Source organism: Cyprinus carpio, chromosome A3 (genome assembly GCF_018340385.1).
Source record: "Cyprinus carpio isolate SPL01 chromosome A3, ASM1834038v1, whole genome shotgun sequence".
NCBI classification, from domain to species: domain Eukaryota; kingdom Metazoa; phylum Chordata; class Actinopteri; order Cypriniformes; family Cyprinidae; genus Cyprinus; species Cyprinus carpio.
This window is the reverse complement of record NC_056574.1, coordinates 18,765,276-18,788,333: the sequence shown is the minus strand read 5'-3', so window position 1 is coordinate 18,788,333 and position 23,058 is coordinate 18,765,276. Positions and strand designations below refer to the sequence as shown.

General features: G+C 36.6%; 1 protein-coding gene across 1 annotated transcript in view; it reads left to right on the top strand.

Annotated features, from left to right (window-relative positions):
* The window catches only part of LOC109099174 (transmembrane protease serine 9-like), a 32,502-nt gene extending 10,838 nt beyond the window's left edge, over nt 1–21,664 (top strand). Inside the window, 12 exon segments of the mRNA XM_042721569.1 lie at nt 12,526–12,688; nt 12,794–13,062; nt 13,155–13,300; nt 13,904–14,190; nt 15,501–15,674; nt 15,780–16,048; nt 16,141–16,286; nt 16,842–17,133; nt 18,132–18,303; nt 18,388–18,641; nt 18,735–18,832; nt 21,192–21,664. Coding sequence (XP_042577503.1) covers nt 12,526–12,688; nt 12,794–13,062; nt 13,155–13,300; nt 13,904–14,190; nt 15,501–15,674; nt 15,780–16,048; nt 16,141–16,286; nt 16,842–17,133; nt 18,132–18,303; nt 18,388–18,641; nt 18,735–18,832; nt 21,192–21,254 — 2,333 coding nt within the window. The 3' untranslated portion in view covers nt 21,255–21,664.
* The last annotated feature ends 1,394 nt before the right edge of the window (nt 21,665–23,058 follow it).

Here is a 23,058-nt window from a genome sequence, read left to right as displayed (position 1 = left end):
TAGGTAAAATGTAGTTGAGGTGCCTAATTCTTGGAATCTGAATACACAATCCAGATTACATGTAATCAGTTACCAGTGTAATCACTCTTATCTAAAGTTCCTAAGACACAGGTGCATTGTGTTTTTTGTTGATTATCAGATGATGAAATTTCATATAAAATAATATAGTTATGTAACAAGGAGTTTCTGTTGGATGGCATTTTTGTCATAGTGTGTATAACAGATCATATCAGTTAATGTGAATAAGGCCAAATAAAAGGAAGTATCTAATACTGAATGTATGACAATCTATGCTTCTCCCTTGTTCTTTGTTCAAAATCCAGTCAAATAATGTTATAGTTAACCATATCATTAGTAAAGTGACAGATTTGTCTAACCAGTTGTTTAAAATGTGTAATAACTATATAATGTCTTTTAATTTTATTATGTTTTATTATGTTTATGATGATTTTGTTGATGGTAGAGCACCAAGATGTAAACTGTTCATTTACTAAAATCAGAATAATGGAGAAAGTGTTTTTGTAAAGATTAGAAGTAGGGCTTTGGGTATATAAGGATAGACAAATGGCCAATTTCACAGTAAGACATTATAATATAAATGACTATATATAATATGCGGTCACTCTCTTAGCCTAATGTAAAAGCTTTCATCTTTTAGTCTTGATACCCACATTTCCTTAAGAGGTATGGCTATTAAATGATCTAGTCTCACTTTGTCCAGGGACATTTAAGACATTTTTGTTTTCTTGTGAATGTCAATCACTCTGCAACTAATTTCGGTAAGCAGTTGTAATAAATATATCAAACCGGTCTGTCTGGCAGCAGCAGGAAGCACATTCAACAATGACACGATGACCTGAGTCACCAGAAGGGGTGCCGTAGTGAGAGGAGTTCTGAAAAGAAATATTTACATAATAATATATCACCATCATAATGTGGTATATAATAACAGTGCAGAGTGTTTATAAAATAAGGAAAACAAAAGTACCTCTTACCTGAGAGATAGAGTATGATTGACAACAGTAATTAATATTAAGCTATAACCAGAAATGAGATCAGCTTTATAATTTTGGCATTATGATAACATATGCAGTGTCATTTTATATAGAATCATAGTGTAGATTAATTTATGAAATTTGTAAACGCAGGATAATACAGACATTTCCATACAATATTTTCTTGTTCTTATGTTGACATAACTTGGCAATCAATGCTCAAAAAAAAAAAGAAAAAAGAAAAAGCAATTAGCAAAAGAGGATCTGGCAGTATTGTGTCTAATATGCAAAATCATTTTATTAACTTCTTGTTTGTTGAACTACTGAGCAAAATCACACCAACAATCCTCCTTTTCCTCTGAATATCACTATGGCTGTGATCACCTGTACTCAGTGTGTGGCCTCGTGCCTATACGGAAAAAAAAACATATCACGTGATAATAATTAAATATAAAAAAATACAACAGAATTCAGGGCGTGTGTACAATACAAATACAATAAAAAAAAAACAGGCTATAGAGCAGGGGTGTTAATCTCAGTTCCTGGAGGGCCAAAGCCCTGCAGAGTTTTGTTCCAAACCTGCTACAAAACACATATCATGTAGTTTTTAAAAAGCCTGAAGGACTTGATTAGTTGGATCAGGTGTGTTTAATTAGGGTTGAATCTAAACTCTGCAGGGATCCGGCCCTCCAGGAATTGAGTTTGATACCCCTGCTAAAGAGTGTTGATAATATTAAATGTAAATATGGGCAATATTTAAATGTGTTGCAGATTAATCAGACCGTTGTTGTAACAGACAGACAGAACATGTATTAAAAGTGTAGTTTGTACATTTTATTACTTTGTATGTTTTAAATGAGAATACTCTACACGTTGCTAACAAAATGCCATAGCATTGGACGGCACAAATATATTTATATAGCGAGAGAGAGAGAGAGAGAGCACCCTTACTAATTTAAGAAGCACCCTCAGTGATTGGTTAAATCAAAATCTGCTGTCTTTTCTCCAGGGAACCATGGCAGTAATCACACTTTTACAGTAAAAGATGTGTACACCAGATGGTGTAGCTACAACATCTACCAGCAGGGGGAAATGGTGTCATGATAAACAGCACAACCTGTTTGATTTACAAACTGATAGAGGCTGAAAGTTCAGCCAAATGTGAGCTATAGTGGCTTCAGTATCAACAAAAAAGAGAAGAGGGTGGAATGCAAATCGTGCCACAGTCGATATCAGTGTCAGAGCAATAAGGACTTCAAATCAAAATCTGTTGTTGACAGTGGTGCCCCCAGGAAATTTTAATAGGGGTGGCCAGATGAGGCCACAATTAATCCTGGGGTGGCACACCAAAATAAAGAAATAAAAAAATAAAATAATTAAAAGTTCCACTTAATGTGTGTTATACATATTAACTTTTGTTTCTGGTTAATGTAATAATATGACTTAATTAGCAATTAATTACTCTTTAAATAATATAGGTCTTATAATTATAGATCAGCAAATATATGGACAAATTTTTTCTAAAAGTGTGCATCATGTTTTAGGTCAAATTCTTGCATTTGGACTGTTACCAAGCAAATGCAATCAGTATCAACAAAATTGATCTTTGCAATGCAGTGAAAACACAGAAGGTGCATCTGAAGTGTCATTTAGATGTTTTTGACACGGAATACTTTAACCTGCAGTTACAAATGAATAAATAATGTTTTGATATTTTAAACATAAAACATTGAAAACTAATGTTTGAAATTATTTTTAAAATGAAAAGTTACCTTAAATGTGAAATTAAAACCGCCAGTAGGTGGCAGCGTTCATAAGTGAGTCATTGCAATTGAACCGAATCATTTAAACGGTTGATTCATTCAGGAACGAAACACTATCACTTGTTGCTCAGAGATGCAAAACAGTGGCTGTGTTTGGAATGATTTTGGTTTTTAGAAATAGAGCAGGGAATATGTTGTCTAAAACACAAGTCTCTTAATATTAACTTCATGTTTATTGTTGTATAAAATCAGTATCACATTTATGCTGACGCTGCCATTTGAATTCTGAGCAGAGTGAACAGCGCGATTATCTTCGTTATCGTTTTATTGCCCAGCCCTAATTCAACACTGTAAAAACTTTTAGATTGGCAGAAAAGTTAACCGAGAACATACATCCACCATGTCTTTACTATAAGTAATTATTGTGTGGCATACATAGCCTACCTCTCAAAAACGGGCAGGTGCTCTCAAGTGATCGAATCAGTGCTGCTTTTTGCCCTGTGCAGTCAACGACGGGACGGGGAAGGGCAGCTACTTTGGTGGCGCCAATCTGCAGTCTTTTTTGGTGGCTGCAGCGAGTGCTGCGTTTTTTTTTTTTTTTTTTTTTTTTTTTGCACTTCTTAAACTATTGTGAATTTACATTATGCATTTAATTTAATATTAATAGTACCCACTGCGAATCATCCTAGGGGTGACCAGAGTTTATACAGTGGTGGCCGTGGCTGTAGACTGTTGAAACACTGATTGAATTGCGTTGTGTGGACTTCGAGCACAAAGACATCTGCTCAATAGACTGTGATTGAAATGGCATGATAAATAAATTAAGAAAGAAGTTTTATTTTTGAGTGAACTTTCCCCTTCTAAGTGCTCTCGACTGAAATGGTCACCTTTAATTATGAAAATGTAAGTATTTGTGCAACAACAACAACAAAAAAAAGTCAAAAGAACCTATAGCACATACACAAAACATTTAAAATTTTAAAATGTAAAATTCACAAGAAACATGTAGCTTCCAGTCAATATTGCGAAGGCCAGAACTGATGGTTAAGTGACTTTTATTGCCGTCTTTGTCATCAACCAACGTAAGAGCTGAGTAAAAACAAATCCACGCATTACCGCCACATTTCGAACGTTAAACAGCTCATTACATTAGTTTCAATCCGATAGCATTACCAGTTATACATTTTACGATAAACATTTCAAGTAGCTCAAATATATTTCTCATTAACTCTACAAACCTTGTTCCCCAATTGACCGAAGCTAAACCTTGTAGTTTTAACTGTTTTTAACCGTGAACCTTTTCAGACTTTCCTATCGTCCTTTTCGCCGTTCGCCAGGTTCATTTTTGTCACCATACTTCCGGTTTCTTTGGTTATCAAAATAAAAGCCCGATACCGTAATAATAAAACCTTATCAATTTCAATAAAAGTATTACTAGGAAATGGAATAAGACAATCAAGAATTCATGAATTATTATTTAAATATCTAAATAAAACAGGAATAGTAAATAGAATTTAATTTTTTTTTAATTATTTTTATTATTATTTATTATTTTATTTTTTTTTTTTTTTTTTTTTTTTTTTTTTTTTTTTTTTTTTTTTTTTTTTTTTCTTCCAAAGCCAAGTACACTCCACACTCCAGATCAGTAGGTGGCGGAAATGCACCATTTATGTTGGTCTGCCAAACCGCCATTAAACACTAGTAGAAGAAGAAGAATAAAACCTTATAGACCCCTTAAAAGTTTGTAAACATTGCAACGTCTCCGGGTGGGCGGTGCTTAGCTGGAGGCAAAAAGAGGCGCGGACACAATGTTGACAAGCGTAAACTAGCACGTTTTAGGAGGGATTTATTAAACATGGATGCAGAAGAAGGTTCGGAACTGTCCGAATATGTACAGTCACTGACTCTGCGGGGCCGTGACAAAAAAAATAATAAAAAAAAAAGTGGGAGTTAGCATACATTTATCAATTAATTCAGTTGATCACTCAGTTCACTGACCAAACTGGTTATCTGACCAAAATATAATGACGAGTGTATAACATTACAGTAGCCTAATTAATTAATTAATTTATTTTTAGCTAAGCCTGGTGTAGTTCTTGTATTGTTCTCATTGGAAACATTTTAACCAGGTTTTGGATATTTCCTAGACAACATATGCATTACTTTCGGGTGGTTTGGGGAATTTTGTCAAGGCTTATTGTCTAATGTAACCTATTGCTGGGCTAACTATGATTAGCAATGTGGATTATTTTAAGAGACCATTCAAAGGATGGCACACACATCTATCGCTGTATGTTTGTTTAACATTTAAGCTAGCTAGTGCGCTGAAGGTTGGCGACTTTTCACCTATAAAACATAAACTTGCTGATTTGTACTAGATAAAACCAACACACCAGTACATGCATAGATTATTTTACCTAATATGAAGTGTGCACTGCAAACACTTCATATTAGGTGTTTGCTGCTTACAACGCCGGTCTTTTGTCGGGAAACATGAGTGAGTACAAAGCATCGTGCTATGCTCTCCGACGCGCAGTAAGAGCCGCCAAACTCCGATACAGGGAACGAATAGAGTCACATTTCCAGCTCAATGACTCCCGACGCATGTGGCAAGGACTAAGAACCATCTGTGCCTTTGGAAATAAATCCTCTGCAGAGGTGAGAGCAGATCCGTCGCTGGCTGACGAGCTAAACACTTTCTACGGCCGCTTTGAAAGCAATCTGAGCAGCGCGAGTCTGCCGATCAGCGCGTCAGGAAACAGCAGTCAGAGCAGCGATAATCATGTAATCACCGTGTCTGAGGACGAGGTTCGGAGGGCTCTAAAGCGAGTGAATGTCAGGAAAGCAGCCGGACCTGATGGGATTTCTGGCCGTATTCTGTGGTCCTGTGCTGATCAGCTCGCTGGTTTGTTTTCATCCATTTTTAATGAGTCTCTTGCTACATCGGTGGTTCCCACCTCCTTCAAAAAATCTGTCATCATCCCTGTGCCTAAGAACAATAACCCCTCTTGCCTGAATGACTATCGTCCAGTTGCCCTCACATCAATGGTCATGAAGGTCTTCGAGGGACTGGTTAAAAACTTCATCAGCTCCTCCATCCCGGATACTTTGGACCCTCTTCAGTTTGCTTATCGCCCCAACAGATCCACTGATGATGCCATCTCTCACATCCTGCACTCTTCTCTCACACACATTGACAGCAATAACAGGAACTATGTAAGGCTGCTATTTATCGACTATAGCTCAGCTTTCAATACTATAGTCCCCATCACGCTAGCTTCTAAACTCATGGACCTCGGCCTGAATTCTTCACTATGCAACTGGATTCTTGATTTCCTCACCGGCAGACCTCAAGTGGTGAAAGTAGGCCAGTTCACCTCTAACTCCATCACCCTGGACATAGGAGCCCCACAGGGCTGTGTCCCGAGTCCCCTGCTCTACTCTCTCTACACACATGACTGCGTGTCTTCCCACAGCTCCACATCTATTATTAAATTTGCTGATGATACTGTGGTTCTGGGCCTCATTTCCAACAATAATGAGACCGCATACTTGGATGAGGTAGAGAAATTAACATCATGGTGCCAGGACAATTGTCTCTCTCTGAATGTGAGCAAAACTAAAGAGCTGATTGTTGAGTTAATGAAGAGACAGCAGCAGCCCTATACTCCTCTAATGATCAGCGGGACCCCTGTGGAGAGGGTGAGCAGCTTCAAGTACCTCGGTGTAAACATCTCCGAGGACCTGACTTGGACTACACACATTCAAACTCAGGTTAATAAAGCCAGGCAAAGACTGTACCATCTGAGACAGCTGAGAAAATTCAGGGTTTCACCTGCAATCCTGAAAACTTTCTATTCAGGGGCCATAGAAAGCGTATTGACTCAGTGTATATCAGTGTGGTATGGGAACAGCTCCAGTCATGACTGCAAAGCCCTGCAGAGAGTTGTGCGCTTAGCTGAGCGCATCTCAGGGTCTGCTATCCCCTCTCTGCAGGACTCTACCTCAAACGCTGCAAAAGCAGAGCTGTTAAAAATAATCAAGGACTCCATTCACCCCAGTAACCATCTTTTCACTTTGCTGCCATCTGGTAAGCGTTTCTGTAGCCTGATGTCAAAAACTGAGAGACTTAGGAGGAGTTTCTTCCCCCAGGCCATCAGGCTCCTAAACTCAAAACCAGCCTCTTAACATCTTCATGTCTCCACTTAATATTCACTTTATCAGTAAGACATTCATCATTCACTACCTCACATTGACATACTGTAAGTGTCAACCTGTTTGCACATTTGCCTCTTGTACATTCCTGTGTATCTTATTATTTAAGACTACAGTTTACTTTCATGCACATTATTTTCCACTATATATTTAATTCTACAGTATACATCTCTTTATATATTTTATATTTTATTCTTATATTTTTATTGTTTACTTTTATTTAATTCTTTCATAGCTATATTTATGTATATTTTCATCTGTGTTGTATTCTTTAATAATTGCACTGTCCATGGAGCGGACCTGACTCACATTTCACTGCTGGTTATATATGCTCTATATAATTGTGTATGTGACAAATAAAAAATCTTGAATCTTGAATCTTGAATTTATGATCGTCTCTGTCTAGTCTGTACGCCGTATTGCATTCAACCACAATTGTCCTCTTGATTCCTGTGAAGGAATGTCGGCCGGGATCCGGTGAAACTTTAGTTTTGAACCAAAAGTGCTGTTCCTTCTATTCTGGCAGCCAAAAACACAACAAGACGACATTTTAAAGTCAAAACCTCAAACTTTTAGCGCGCCTGCTATGAGTTCTTCCTTATGTTTTGCCTCCAGCTAGAGCGGTGACGTCACAGTGACGTAGGCGATTAAGGGGTCGCTATAATCAACAAAAAAATAATTATTTTTTTTTTTATATATAGTTATTTTTTTTTTTATCCTACAGTACCAATAAATTTATCTTTTTCTTTTGTGCTTGATTTAATTGCATGTTAAGAGATGACCTTTATTTAACTTTAAGCTGCCTATTATTATTTTTTTGCTTTCATGTTAAAGTTAATTCATTTATTTGTTAGGATCATATTGCTGTTGTCTCAAGCCACGCAGGTGCACGCTGTATAATAGTCCTTTACGATTGTTTCTTGTCAGACTGTACAAACATGATTCCAACTATAAGTGGGATCTCAGCTACATTGAAACCGGCCACTATGTACCACTAATCCTTCAAGCATGTCCTTCTTTCAAGGAAACCTTAAGGAAATAAAAATGAATTTGTTATTGCAGTTTTGAAGCAAATGGAAGTGTTTGCTTAAATCATCTGTTTGTTAGATTTTGCTGCTGAGAAAAATAACCTCTGTTAGACAGGTGTTTTTTTTTTTTTTTTTTTTTTTTTTTTTTTTTTTAGATTTTAGCACAACAACATTATTAACATTAACACTGAACAAACCTTGAACTTACACAGAGCAAGTTCTTTTTATTGTTATTTTTTTCTGAGTACACAACAAGCAGCATCTTTGTAATAAAATGACTTGAAAGCCCAAATACCAGGAAACAAATGCTATAAAAAAATAACTGTCAAAATAACAGGACTACTTTATTTTGTTAGAAAGCAGTGAAAGCAGAAAGCTGTTCCAAATGAGAGACCAAAAATATTCTTCTTAGTTCATTTATTAGTTAGAAGAAAATAGTATGGTTTTCATTTTGAAGTTTTTGTGTGTCTTGTTCTTGTCATGTCTCTTTTCACTCATGTGTCTTGTTTTGCCATTAGTTTCAGTGTGCTGTTTAGCCCTTGTGTTTGTACATGTTGAAACTGATTATTTTGTCTTTGACAGTGGTTCATATCACGTCTGTTTTAGTTCCTTTTTTGTACCTGTTTAATTTATACTTTTCAAATAAACTGCAGTATGCTTCAGTACTGCATCATGCTTAATTGTGTTTAACACTAAAATATCCATAGCTAGGAAAGGCTATCCACAGCAGCTCAAAACATCATTTTATGAAAATGTGAAAATTCAAATTTAATTTGCTAAATTTGTTAAAAAATTTTAAGGAGAAAAACAATGGACTGTACACAGAAGGTTTCTAAAACTATTTTTAATGACTAAAGCTTCCTGGTTTAGGACTAGATGATACAGATGGGAGCAGTGTTCTTAGCATGATTTAAATATCGGTACAGAAGTTCTGAGTCATAGCGTTGTGGGAAAACGCTTTGGATGACCTGAGTTTAAGTCCTGGCTTGAGGATGTGTTTCCTGAACCTGGTCTTAAGCTACATTTTTGTAAGTCAGTTACATAAAAAGGTAAATTGGTCCAATTTGGGTCCAAAAGGACTGACTTCCCCTTGTCTAACTGCTAGCTGGTCAGACTAGTTCTTAAGACACAGTCTTAACGTAGCAGCTATGCAACTGGCCCCAGATTCAAAGAGACACAGAGAGAGAGAGTTATACTGTATAATGTACTATATATATATATATATATATATATATATATATATATATATATATATATATATATAATTTTTTTCTTTCTTTTTTTTTTTTTTTTGGTTATTTAGTTTTGTGGGGAAAAGAACACAAACCGGTTACCTGTTGTTTTTTATTTCATGGCTGGAATTAAGATACACAAGTGTTTCTCAGTTCTCCAACAGTAAACATTTTGAATGTCTTCCTGATCTAACACACTTGTTCATTCTTTAGTCAATAACTCAATGTGGCACCTACTGTAAAAAGGCTCAAGAGCAGCTCTGAAAAGCACTACATTCCATAATTGCATTGCAAACAAGCAATTGAAATCATTTAAAAACAAACATATAGTAAATCATGTAGTTTGAGATTAGAAAGATCCAGTTTGACTTGATATTTACGGAATCTGTTATTTGATCTTGGTGTACACATGATTTAAACGTCCTTCATTGGCATAATTTGTCTAATTAAGTATTATGTACAAAGTATTGTAATTTAAAAACAGTGCCTGCCCGAGCCTCTTGGGGGCCCTAAGCAGAATTTGATTTGGGGGCCCCCTCCCACCACACAGAGTCACCTGTGCTTGAAGATTATTGACACAAATGTCACGCTATAATGTTACATTATAAATGAATACAGTAAGGTTATGTATTAATACAAAATAATAAAAAAATTGATACTTAAAATACTTTACTCTTAAACTTCTGAATACAAACTGTCACAAAACATGAAATAAATATTTTGCAAATGTGCAAATGCAAATGTGCATTAAATGTGCAATCTTTTAAATAAAACCAAAATAGACAAACATTAATATAATCCAAAATAGAATGTTACAAAAAAATAGATACTTAAATAATGAAAGCAAACATAAGAACAGCAAGGGTTCAACAATGACAGTTGTACAACAATGACCTCAAAATCGTTCCTTCCTAGCTTTTCTGGAGGCAAAGTCACTGATGGCATCATTGTATGGTATTGCTTGGCCAACTTTGTTATTAATACTAATAACTGCAAGTCCACTTAGTCTTTCCTGGGCCATTGATGATCTCAAGTATGTTTTAATCAATTAAAACGTTCACTTGAACACATACAGCAATGCTAGCTGGCATCCCTTTCACTTAGACGGTTAAGTTTCCCTTCGGCTGTTTTCTCCAACTTAAACTGATATCTATAATCAATACGTGAAATACACCTAGATAAATGTATATTATTAATGCGAGACATTTCACTGTTGATGGCGGGGGTTTAACGTTAGCTCTGGTGATGGCTTATATAAGATCATGAGTCATGACTAGCTGCTACCTCAAGTGACGTGAGCACAATTTGTGCTGCTGCTGCACAAAACATACTGTAAATAATCATGCAAACATACTTTTATCTTGCTCTTTTTTCTCCTACTCTGTTCTTTCCTTCTTTCTCTTTTCGGCACCAGAGGGATACATACTTTTTTGTGACATGGCTTATCATTTATTACAGTGACACGCACTTGCGCGCCGGTGCGAATTGTCAATGCACGCAAGGTGTCTATGCGCAATTGCGCATGACTCAAACGCTAGCAGACACAGCAGCAGTTGTCGGCAAATCAGAATTTTCTTGTCTTGAATTATTCATTTATTCATTCTTATTCATTCATGCATTTATATCACTTGTTTAAGTTATTTAACTGTTAAAAAAAAAAAAAAAAAAAAAAAACACGATTGGGGTCCCACCTGGTGGCAAAGGTGCCCCAAGCAGCCGCTTAGTTCGCTTATGTGGGCCGGCCCTGTTTAATAAACATTTCATACTGTTTTTATACATCTGGAATAAACCTGCCAGTGCAATATAATAGCATTGAAATGTTGAACTTGATTATTATACAGCAGTAAGTTGTGCATAGTGAGCATTAATCATCTGAATTGACTTAATCATGACAATTGAAAATATGTCATTATAATAATACTTTTTTAGATTTCGGTGCGAACCCTGACACTATTGTAATTCTTTTCTTGAATCATTAGGCAAACAACGCTTTACTGTGTTTTTAATTTAGTTTGAAATAAAAATGTGAAACAAACAATGCAAAATGAAAAATAAATAAATAAGGGCTTAAATTATTTTAGGTTATGTTTATTATATTACAGCAATGTTAGCTTGTGGCTATTTAGTTTTACCAGAGGCATGTAACTTGTTTCCTTCGGCTATGAGCAGGTGACGTCTGCTGTTCATGACTCATCCTGTTGTTGGGAAAAATTCTATTGTAATTAGATACACAATACAATACATACAATCAAAAGAAGTTTCCTTCACGGAAGAATGAGGGTTGATGAATTTTTTCTGTAACAGACAATTGATCTTTAATGCCTGACATTTGTAGGTCACTGAAGTTCTACTTTAAGCTAACTCAACTCTACAGTTTTACAGTATACAGTTAAATAGGCTATAATATAAAAAGAACAACATTACAGGTTTTCAGGGAAATGCAACACATTCTCATGGCAATTATTTTGATGAATTGGAGACTAATTGGTGATATTTGTATGGTTAGATTTAGGAAAGTGTCTAGGGATGGACCTTTGTGCTTTTTTTGTCCTAAAAAGTGTTTGTTTCGATATGAATGATGTTGCACAAATTCAACCAAAAATTCCACCTTATAGTTAAATGTTTAAAAATGTGACCGAAACACTAAAAGCACCTCGAGCACCCTTAGTCAGTCTGCTCAAGGTTTTAAAAACCATTACCAATAAACAAACATTTTAATGTTTAACATTTGAATGTTAACCTTATTTTAACATGTTTAACAAGTTTCAGACACATGAACAATGAAAGAGTTTACAGTCTGAGAGTGACGGAGGTGTACCTTGTTTAAATGTGATGAGAGAGTGTGTGGGTGTGTAGTAAACAGGTTTACAGGGATATTTAAGAGCAGATGTCAGAGCTGTGCTGCGACGACAGTGATGAAGATGATCAACATACTCAGTGTAGCTTTTTCCATCACTCTTCTAGTGAGAGGTAAGCTCTTTTAAGGATAAAGAATTTTTATAAACTATATAAGTCAAAAGTTGGGAGTAATTGAAATAACAGTAAATACAGCAATATTATGAAATATTATTACAATTTAAAAGAACTGTTCTGTAGTGCAGTGTTTTTTGTTTGTTTGTTTGTTTTCCCCCTGAAGTTAACTGAACTTGTTTCTTGTTTTCTAGGGTATGATGCACAACTGAATGGTAACTAGTTTTTCACCACATAATTTAAATAGCCAAATCCTATTCAAAATGTTGCTGTGACCAATTGTTTGTCTAAAATGTGTTTAATTTTCTATTGTCATTGTCAGAGTGTGGCAGAACACCTCTCAACACAAGGATAGTTGGAGGACAGAATGCATCAGCTGGTGCTTGGCCATGGCAGGCCAGCCTTCACAGGGGCGATGGACATTTTTGTGGTGGATCACTCATCAACAATGAATGGGTTCTGACTGCAGCTCACTGCTTTAAAGAGTAACTATCACAGAGCAACCCTTGCAATTATATTTTTTAAAAAAAATACCTGTCATTCAGTGGATGTAGTGAATGCCTAAAACTTGTTCTCCCACCGTATTCTAGTACTTCACTCAGTGGCCTAACTGTGTACCTGGGCCGACAGACACAGGAAGGAACAAATGCAAACGAAGTGTCCATGAGTGTCTCTCAAATCATAAAACATCCAGGCTACATTAACAACAAAAATGACAACGACATCGCCCTTCTGCATCTGTCTTCACCGGTGTCATTTACTAACTATATCAGACCAGTCTGTCTGGCTTCAGCAAACAGTACATTCTTCAGCAGCACTGTAAGCTGGGTCACCGGATGGGGAAAAATTCGGACAAGCGGTAAGGTTTTAATTTTACTAACCTTGATCATACACAACATACTGTATTATTGCAGTGCTGATGCACATTTGATCATTTAATGTCTTTCACAGTTTCCCTGCCCTCACCTCAAGTTCTACAGGAAGTGGAAGTTCCTGTTGTTGGAAACAGGCAGTGTAAGTGTCTTAATGGAGTCTCGACGATCACAGACAATATGATATGTGCCGGACCACTAGAAGGAGGGAAAGACTCCTGTCAGGTAACATCTCCTATACATCCATTTTGGTTATTTCATAGCTTTGATGGGTTGCAAATATTCCTCAGTGTGAAAAATATCAATAATAATGAATGGGTGTTTCTTAAACTTTGAATTCAACTTAGTGAGTCACTTTCAAAAACACTGTCTGGTTCATTGCAAAACTCAAATATCTGAGATCTTGCCTGCACAGTCAGTGACTCAGTATATTATATTGTATACATTAGTAAAATTATTATATTAAAGGATCTTTTTTATGCATTAAATGCATTTGTCCTAGTATAGAAAATGTTCCTGAAATTTGTACCGTAATGAAGGAGAGATGAGACTGTTGTATAGATCAGGGGTTTTCTAACTTTTTAATGACATGAAGGACCCCCTCCTCAAAATATAAAGGCAGCTGTATATCTTTATGTTTTTATAAAATACCCATCCCTAGTGTGAGAAGCAGTGTGATATAAAGGCAATATGTTGTTTGCAAAATTAAATAACTGAATGTTATTTTCCCATTATTCCTTCATAATTACAAATTACACCTGTGAACTACAACTGAAATGTGCAGAATAGAATACATAGCATGTCACTAAATTGTTCTTCATCCTACAGGGTGATTCTGGCGGTCCTTTGGTCAGCAAACAGGGCTCAGTCTGGGTCCAGTCTGGAGTTGTGAGCTTCGGCGATGGTTGTGCTTCAGCTAACTTGCCCGGTGTGTATGCCCGAGTGTCTAAATACCAGAACTGGATCAATGAGCAGATCACCACCAACCAGCCAGGCTTTGTTACGTTTACCTCCAATGGTACCGACGGTGACCTGGCAATAAGCTGTCCTGATGTGCCTGCCATTACGACAACCACTGCCGCCACTACAGCTACAACTACAACAACTACAAACCATCGCACGTAAGATTCTTTCAAGTCAAATAAGATTCCCAATAAACCATTCATACACATTGTCCATTAAGTTACATGTCGTTGGACTTTTGTGTATTTAAATGTATTCTTGATTTCAAAGATAAATGGTGCTTTCACTTTGCTAAACAAATATTTGTATCAGGCTCACTCACTCAGTAAATCTTTCAAAGCCCTTAATAGACTTCCTCTCTAAATTGTGAAGCATTTTACTGAGATATTAATTTATCAACCAAAAAAGTAGTTTGGTGTTTTATTTTAGGAACTTGTTAAGTCTGACGTGACACACCAGCATTTCCGGGTCCATACATTCTATAAGAACTCAAAAGCTAACTACAAACAGTTCTAATATACACTCACTGTGTGCTGCAGTACTACTGAAAAGCATGTAAAAATATGGTAGGGTGACCAAATGTGCCATTTTCCCAGGACATGTCTTGGCCAGGATTTCTATATTGTCTAAAATATCCATGTTTTGGGTTTGTTTGCACTGCGCAGACCAATTGTTGTATGACAAAGTAGTGTGAGAGCTCTAGAGAGCAGACGGCTTCTTGTGCTTTTGAATCGCTCTCACGGTATTTTGATGTCATACACCGATCGGTATGCTCAGTGCTGCTTCAAGTCGAACACTAATATGTACACGTATTTGCATCGCTTTGACCACTCTCTGTAGATCCCACCTTCTCACGCACCACGATTGGTCGATTATGTACAATGTCTGCGTGTTATTGGTCAAACGATCATTACCTTCATTAAGTATGAAAACAGGAAACCAAAGCCAAAACTTGGATATTTTAGGCAATATAGAAATCCTGGCTAGGACATGTCCTGGGAAAATGGCACGTTTGGTCAACCTAAAATTTGGTGTAGAAGCAATTTTCACCTTGCTAGTAAATTTCAGAATTAATCACAAAGAAACTGCAAGTAAAACACGGATTTAAATGTGAAAAGACTGTAGCATACACCATGAGTTTTTCAAAGCTTATTTTAACCCTTAGCATTCCAACTTAGCAACTAAGATAGCAACTCCAAACTGTTGTTGTATGTCACAAAGTTAACTCTCAAAAATATGCAGTGTACCGCGGGCGGTACAGTGGAACACTAACATTAAAGTTGTTCATGAATAGTGCTCATAAACAGCTGTTGGAATTGTATTCTCAATTTAAATGGAGTGCAGGCTTGGACCCGAAAACTGAATGGCAACTAGTTTTTCACCACATAATTTAAATAGCCAAATCCTATTCAAAATGTTGCTGTGACCAAATGTTTGTCTAAAATGTGTTTAATTTTCTATTGTCATTGTCAGAGTGTGGCAGAACACCTCTCAACACAAGGATAGTTGGAGGACAGAATGCATCAGCTGGTGCTTGGCCATGGCAGGCCAGCCTTCACAGGGGCGATGGACATTTTTGTGGTGGATCACTCATCAACAATGAATGGGTTCTGACTGCAGCTCACTGCTTTAAAGAGTAACTATCACAGAGCAACCCTTGCAATTATATTTTTTAAAAAAAATACCTATCATTCAGTGGATGTGGTGAATGCCTAACACTTGTTCTCCCACCGTATTCTAGTACTTCACTCAGTGGCCTAACTGTGTACCTGGGCCGACAGACACAGGAAGGAACAAATGCAAACGAAGTGTCCATGAGTGTCTCTCAAATCATAAAACATCCAGGCTACATTAGCAGCACTAATGACAACGACATCGCCCTTCTGCATCTGTCTTCACCGGTTTCATTTACTAACTATATCAGACCAGTCTGTCTGGCTTCAGCAAACAGTACATTCTTCAGCAGCACTGTAAGCTGGGTCACCGGATGGGGAAAAATTCGGACAAACGGTAAGGTTTTAATTTTACTAACCTTGATTATACACAACATACTGTATTATTGCAGGGCTGATGCACATTTGATCATTTAATGTCTTTCACAGTTTCCCTGCCCTCACCTCAAGTTCTACAGGAAGTGGAAGTGCCTGTTGTTGGAAACAGGCAGTGTAAGTGTCTTAATGGAGTCTCGGCGATCACAGACAACATGATATGTGCCGGACCACTAGAAGGAGGGAAAGACTCCTGTCAGGTAACATCTCCTATACATCCATTTTGGTTATTTCATAGCTTTGATGGGTTGCAAATATTCCTCAGTGTGAAAATATCAATAATAATGAATGGGTGTTTCTTAAACTTTGAATTCAACTTAGTGAGTCACTTTCAAAACACTGTCTGGTTCATTGCAAAACTCAAATATCTGAGCTCTTGCCTGCACAGTCAGTGACTAGATAATGTTAGAAAATGTATAGAAAATGTTCCTGAAATTTGTACCGTAATGAAGACTGAGGTGAGACTGTTGTATAGATCAGGGGTTTTCTAACTTTTTAATGACATGGGATCCCAAATATGAAGGATCCCCTTCTCAAAATATAAAGGCAGCTGTATATCTTTATGTTTTCATAAAATACCCATCCCTAGTGTGAGAAGCAGTGTGATATAAAGGCAATATTTTGTTTGCAAAATTAAATAACTGAATGTTATTTTCCCATTATTCCTTCATATTACAAATTACACCTGTGAACTACAACTGAAATGTGCAGAATAGAATACAAAGCATGTCACTAAATTTTTCTTCATCCTACAGGGTGATTCTGGCGGTCCTTTGGTCAGCAAACAGGGCTCAGTCTGGGTCCAGTCTGGAGTTGTGAGCTTCGGCGATGGTTGTGCTTCAGCTAACTTGCCTGGTGTGTATGCCCGAGTGTCTAAATACCAGAACTGGATCAATGAGCAGATCACCACCAACCAGCCAGGCTTTGTTACGTTCACCTCCAATGGTATCGACGGTGACCTGGCAATAAGCTGTCCTGATGTGCCTGCCATTACGACAACCACTGCCACCACTACAGCTACAACTACAACAACTACAACCATCGCACGTAAGATTCTTTCAAGTCAAATAAGATTCCCAATAAACCATTCATACACATTGTCCATTTAGTTACATGTCCTTGGACTTTTGTGCATTTAAATGTATACTTGATTTCAAAGGTAAATGGTGCTTTCTCTATAAGATCTCAAAAGCTAACTACAAACAGTTCTAATATACACTCACTGTGTGCTGCAGTACTACTGAAAAGCATGTAAAAAATATGGTGTAGAAGCAATTTTCACATTGCTAGTAAATTTCACAGTTAATCACAAAGAAACTGCAAGTAACACACTGATTTAAATGTGAAAAGACTGTAGTATACACCATGAGTTTTAAAAGCTTATCTTAACCTTAGCATTCCAACTTAGCAAATAAGTTAGCAACTCCAAACTATGCAGCATACTGCGGCGGTACAGTGGAACGATAAACAGGTTAAAAAACAGGTTAACACTTTAAATGTAGTGGAGGCTTGGACCCGAAAACTGTATTCGATATTCCTAGTCATTTCCAGATGGAGTCCTTCTTGTTCTCAAGTTCATTATTTGTCAGCTCATCATTAATGAGTTACAGTAAAAGCAGAAACAGAACTTGAAAGTCTTACTTATTTGAACAATGGCCAGAAAGCCTGCTTTCTCGTCTGCGACATAACTCCCAGTGAATTAGACTGCTTTCTATGCTAATGGAGCGTGAAGCCTAAGCATACCAAATGCAGTCATTTTTATTTATTTATTTATTTATTAGCTCTTTAAGCTATTAACTATGTTCAGCTATCAACTCTAATAAAAAATAAAAAACTTTCTTTCTGCTTCAAAATTTTACGTTCAATTTAATGTTATTTGCTGTTTACTTGTAATTAGTTGTGAAATTTACTAGCATTGTATTTCTGACTGAAAATTGTTTCAAAATAATTTTTCCAGTGTATGAAAGAATGAAAACAAATCATGTGAATGTTCCACTGATAAACTCTGCCATTCATTCACTTTCTCTTTTTCTGTGTTACTGTAGCTGTAGTGTGTGGAAGTGCCAAACTGAACACCCGTGTTGGAGGAAACAGCTCTCTCGTATCTCCGGGTGTTTGGCCATGGATGGCCAGCCTGCAGTTTAACGGCAGTCACGTTTGTGGAGGAACGCTGATTGCTGAACGGTTTGTCATGAGCTCTGCCAGCTGCTTTACCAGGTAATACCACTTAAACACCAAAAACAAAAACATCTGATGAGAAATCAAAATGATCTGATTCAACAGAGTTCCTTTTTCTTTTAGATCCACCAATGCCTCTCACTGGACTGTGATCCTGGGCCGTCTTAATCAGAATGGCTCCGACTCCACTGAGGTCTCTACACAAGTGGTGAATATCACACTCAGCAGTGGTACAGGTGAAAATGTTGCAGTCTTGCAGTTGGCTGTCGCACCAAAGCTCACAAATTTCATTCAGCCTATATGTGTGGACATGGGAGACAATACCTTCAGCGCTAACACTCAGTGCTGGGCGGCAGGATGGGGCTCAGGAGCAGGAGGTGTGAATGCTTTGAAACACTATGCTAACTGCTAAAATTATTTTTTATAATTTTCATTGTCATTAATTTGAATGAGTTTTCTTCCTTTTATAGTAAGTCAGACTCTTCAGGAATTCCAGACCTCTGTTGTGAGTTGTGGAAACTCATCCTTAAACAACAGTATTTGTACAAGTTCCTTGAACTTACAGGAGGTAAGTTAATTCTGTTTAAAAACAGAACAACATTTTGTATTCTTTTTGTATAAAAGTACTTACGGATAATAAAAGGAATGGTTAAATACCAGTAAACTGAGGCTTCTGGGAAGAAAATATATTTACAGTAAGGTTTCATTCATTATTATTAGTTAATGCATTAGGTAACATGAACTAATTTGAGCAATACTTAGAGAGAATTTATCAAGCTATGTTAATGTTAATTTCTACTAGTGGTGGGCATAGATAAATGTTTTTAATCTAGATTAATCTCACTGTAATCTTGGAATTAATCTAGATTAATCTAGATTAAAATGGCTCATTTGAATTCTGCCGAAGGCATTCAGATATGTTCAATAAGATGTACTTGTTAGTACTGATAGAGCTGTGCTGCACTCAAACATAGTAGTTTGACGACGACTCTTCCCCTGAGCTACATTGCTTGGCCCGGCATCTTCAGCATTAGCTAAGGGATGCTTTGCGTTTAGGTGGTACTTGAGACTGAAAGAACTCCTACAGTAAACTAATTACGCATTGCACAAGTTGCAAACAACCTTACGCCTGTTTTCACACATACTCCGTCTGCAGTGCGTATGCGTTGCTTTTTTTTTTTTTTATTACGCACCCACGTTAACGGATTCCAGCGTTCAAGCAGTTGCGGTCCGTCAGTGCATTCCAGGAGCGGTGCGTCTGCAGCAGTGCAGCAATCTTACGTACCGAGTCTATTTTTGCTGTGCTGCATGCGCTTAATTAAAATGACAGCACATTGTTCGCGGAAAAATTAACATGGATTGACACGGAAATGCATTAATTACACAATAAATGTATACTAATTAAAGCCTACTGTGTTTCACACGCAACACATGGGTTTTTGGCTAGGTTTAAAACAAGAAAAAGAGCACCTTTAGATAAACGAGGCAACATGATATAGGCCTATGCACTTTTATGGAAGCAGAAAAACAAAGTTCATTAAGAACCTTGCGATTGCTTGTAATAAAGATTTAAATGCAAAAGGCACGAGAGTCGACTGTTTCTGTCAGTGGTGCTTTAATTTTAAATATTTGCGATATCCCAACAAGAAAAGTAGGCTAATTGTTGTGTTTAAATATTTTGCCGCTTGCTTGAGCAGCTTATTATACAAACGTAGAAGTCAAATGCATGAATAATATGTTGTTTATATTTATTAAGTTTAAACTAATGTCTATGATTATGAAAGACTGTTACTGTTCTGTGATAGAAGTCACACTTTTTTTTTTTTTTTTTTACATGGTTTGAAATATAGAATGAACAAATGTTGTGTTTGTGGACTAAACAGCCGCGGATCAGTAGCGGACTGCAAACGCGTCCTGTGTGAAAGCACAATGAGTCCGTGCTGCTTCTGCACCACACACACACGGACTGCATACGCACTGCAGACGGAGTAAGTTATGTGTGAAACAGGCGTGAGTTTTTTTTTGGGAAGTAATTTCACAGTAGGCATACACACAGGTTCGAAGAATCGTTCTCGCCCCCTACATTGCAATTCGTCTAGGTATACATCCGCATCCTAAACTATCACGATGAAAGTCATCATAGCTCGCGTAGTATAGACCCAGCTCCCAACCCAACTTTGAGAATAGATTAACGGCGATATTTTTTTTTATCGCCCGATAAGAGTCTCACGTTAACGCAGCACATTAACGCCGATAACGGCCCACCACTAATTTCTACATATACTAATACATCTGAGTTTGTATTAACATTAGTTGATGCATTATGAACAAATATGAATTAATAAATGCTGAAACTAAAATTGTTCATGATACCTACTGAATTAACTAATTTCAACAAATGGAACTTTATTGTTCTTAAGTAATGTATACTACTGTTTAGATTTGGGGGGTTTTAAGATTTTTTCATGTTTTGAAAGTAGTCTCTTATGCTCACTCTTTTTAAAATCAAAATACAGCAAAACATTCATATTGTGGAATATTTTAATAATAACTTAAATTGTAATTTATTCCTGTGATGTAAAGCTGAATTTTCAGCATCATTTCTTCAGTCTTCAGTGTCACGTGATCCTTCAGCTATCATTCTAACATCTAATATGCATATTTGCTGCTCAAGAAACATTTCTTATTATTTTTAATGTTGAAAATTGAGATATGTCAATGTTGAAATATTTTTGTGGAAACCACAATACTTTTTGAAGGATTCTTTAATAAATAGAAAGTTCAAAACAACAGCAATTATGTGAAAAAAAAAAGGATTCAAACTTTTGTAACAAAAATCTTTAATGCATCCTAGCTGAATAAAAGTAAATATAAAAAGTAAAACAAATGTGTAACATTCAGTAAAGAGTTCTCTCATTCTCTCTCAGGGTGATCAGGGTGGTCCGCTGATGTGTAGCTGGGTCAGTCATGGATCCATGCTGCTGTTTTGACATTACAGAGCAGCATACAAACTAGCATTTCAAGCAGCAGCAGCAGCTCTAACACAAGCTCCAGCAACAGCACTCTAGCATCCCGCTCTGCTCGCGCTCAAGATGTCCAGGTCTTCACTAAAACCTCCAGCTTTAGCTCATTCCTGACATCTGTTGTGGGTTCCTTCCCTGCAAAAGCCACAAACTCCACAAGTTCAACTACAAGTGCAAGTTCAACTACAAGTGCAGCAGCAAACAAGCCACCCCAAGGTGCCTCTAGTGGGCCACAAGCATCTTCTTCCTTCTGTTTTACCGTTTCAGTCCTCTTGCTGGCACTTACAGCTCTTAAAATCTTTCAAGGCATCAGCTGAGTCTTTTGAGATGAATGTGAATGTGTGTGTAATCATGCAATATGAAAATCTTTTGTGGGGCACATAATTCTTTTTACTACACAATTGTGAACATTTAAGATCTCTATTGTTATCTCAAACCATGAAGCTGCTGCCTGATGTTCTTACACTGGACATTACACTGTATGATTTTACAAGTGCAGAGCTAATAATGTTTGTAACTGGATGTTACAAACATTATTAAATATTACGTACATTTACATTGTAGCAGATGCAGCATGGAGATGTTATGCAGCTTGGCATTTTATGGAAATGTCATTTGAGTGGTTCAGTTCAAATACTGACTAACTAACAAGTACCTCAAGCTGTACCACTAAATTTTTTGGAAGAGTGTTTCATAATACAAAACTATATTTTCTAGATTTATTATATAAAAATATTTTTGGTACTACCTTTTATCTCTGTTCTGTTATATTGTTATGGAAAAGTTGTTGTCATATGATTTTTTATGAATGAAGTTCGTGGAGCTCTTTTCAACACACTGTAAGAATGTGAAAAAGTAAAACATGTATATTAAATATGTATATCAAAATGCATATTAAAATTACAAATTAAGCCTATATACGCATGAAAAAGTGCCGGTATGATAAAAAGTAAAATATAGAAGTGCAGTCCATACCGACCCACTTAAGCACTTTCGTTCCCTCAACATAAGTCGCACCAAGGATTTCCACAAAATGATCTCAAGGCCACGACATATTACCATGTTACCCACGAGTTAATATGTAGTGGCCATGACAAAATACCAAACAAGTCCCCTCCCGGACGTCGTAGTAATTGACCAAAATGCTTCGTTTGACTTTTCGAAGATCATCTAGTCTTCCATGTGGATGACCTTTGAGTACTTTCTGTGCGATCTGAATTTCTGCATTTTGAATTTTAGAATATTGAACTTGATTTTCTGAATTTCTTCTTCATCTTGAAAACTTGAAACTGTATTTTTTAAAATGGGATATTTGCAGTCTAAGAATTCAGAACAAAAAAAATCAGCTGTTTGAAAATACATGTCTATAAAACTCAATTCAAAAAAATACATTTTGTTAAATTTCAAATGTTCAATATTCAAGTTAAAAAAAAAAAACTGTTAAATGCCACATAATATTCAGTTTTGTTTAATGACACTTGTGAATAATTCAAAAATTTACACAATTGAGAATTTAAATAGTCTTGACATAATTTAGCAGCTCCATACAACAGTTGAATCCTCACATAGTGTCAAATTTGGTATACAGTCCAAATAAAAGTCCACTGGGACTTTTCAGTGTTTTTGTTTCATTTTACTGTTCTTGAGCGTTAAAATGATTCTTTGCAAGTTATATCATTACACCAGTAGGTGGCAACAATCGAGCATCTTAATGATTGATTTCATTGAATCATTTACTTAACTGGTTTTGTTCAAAACATACTGATTCACT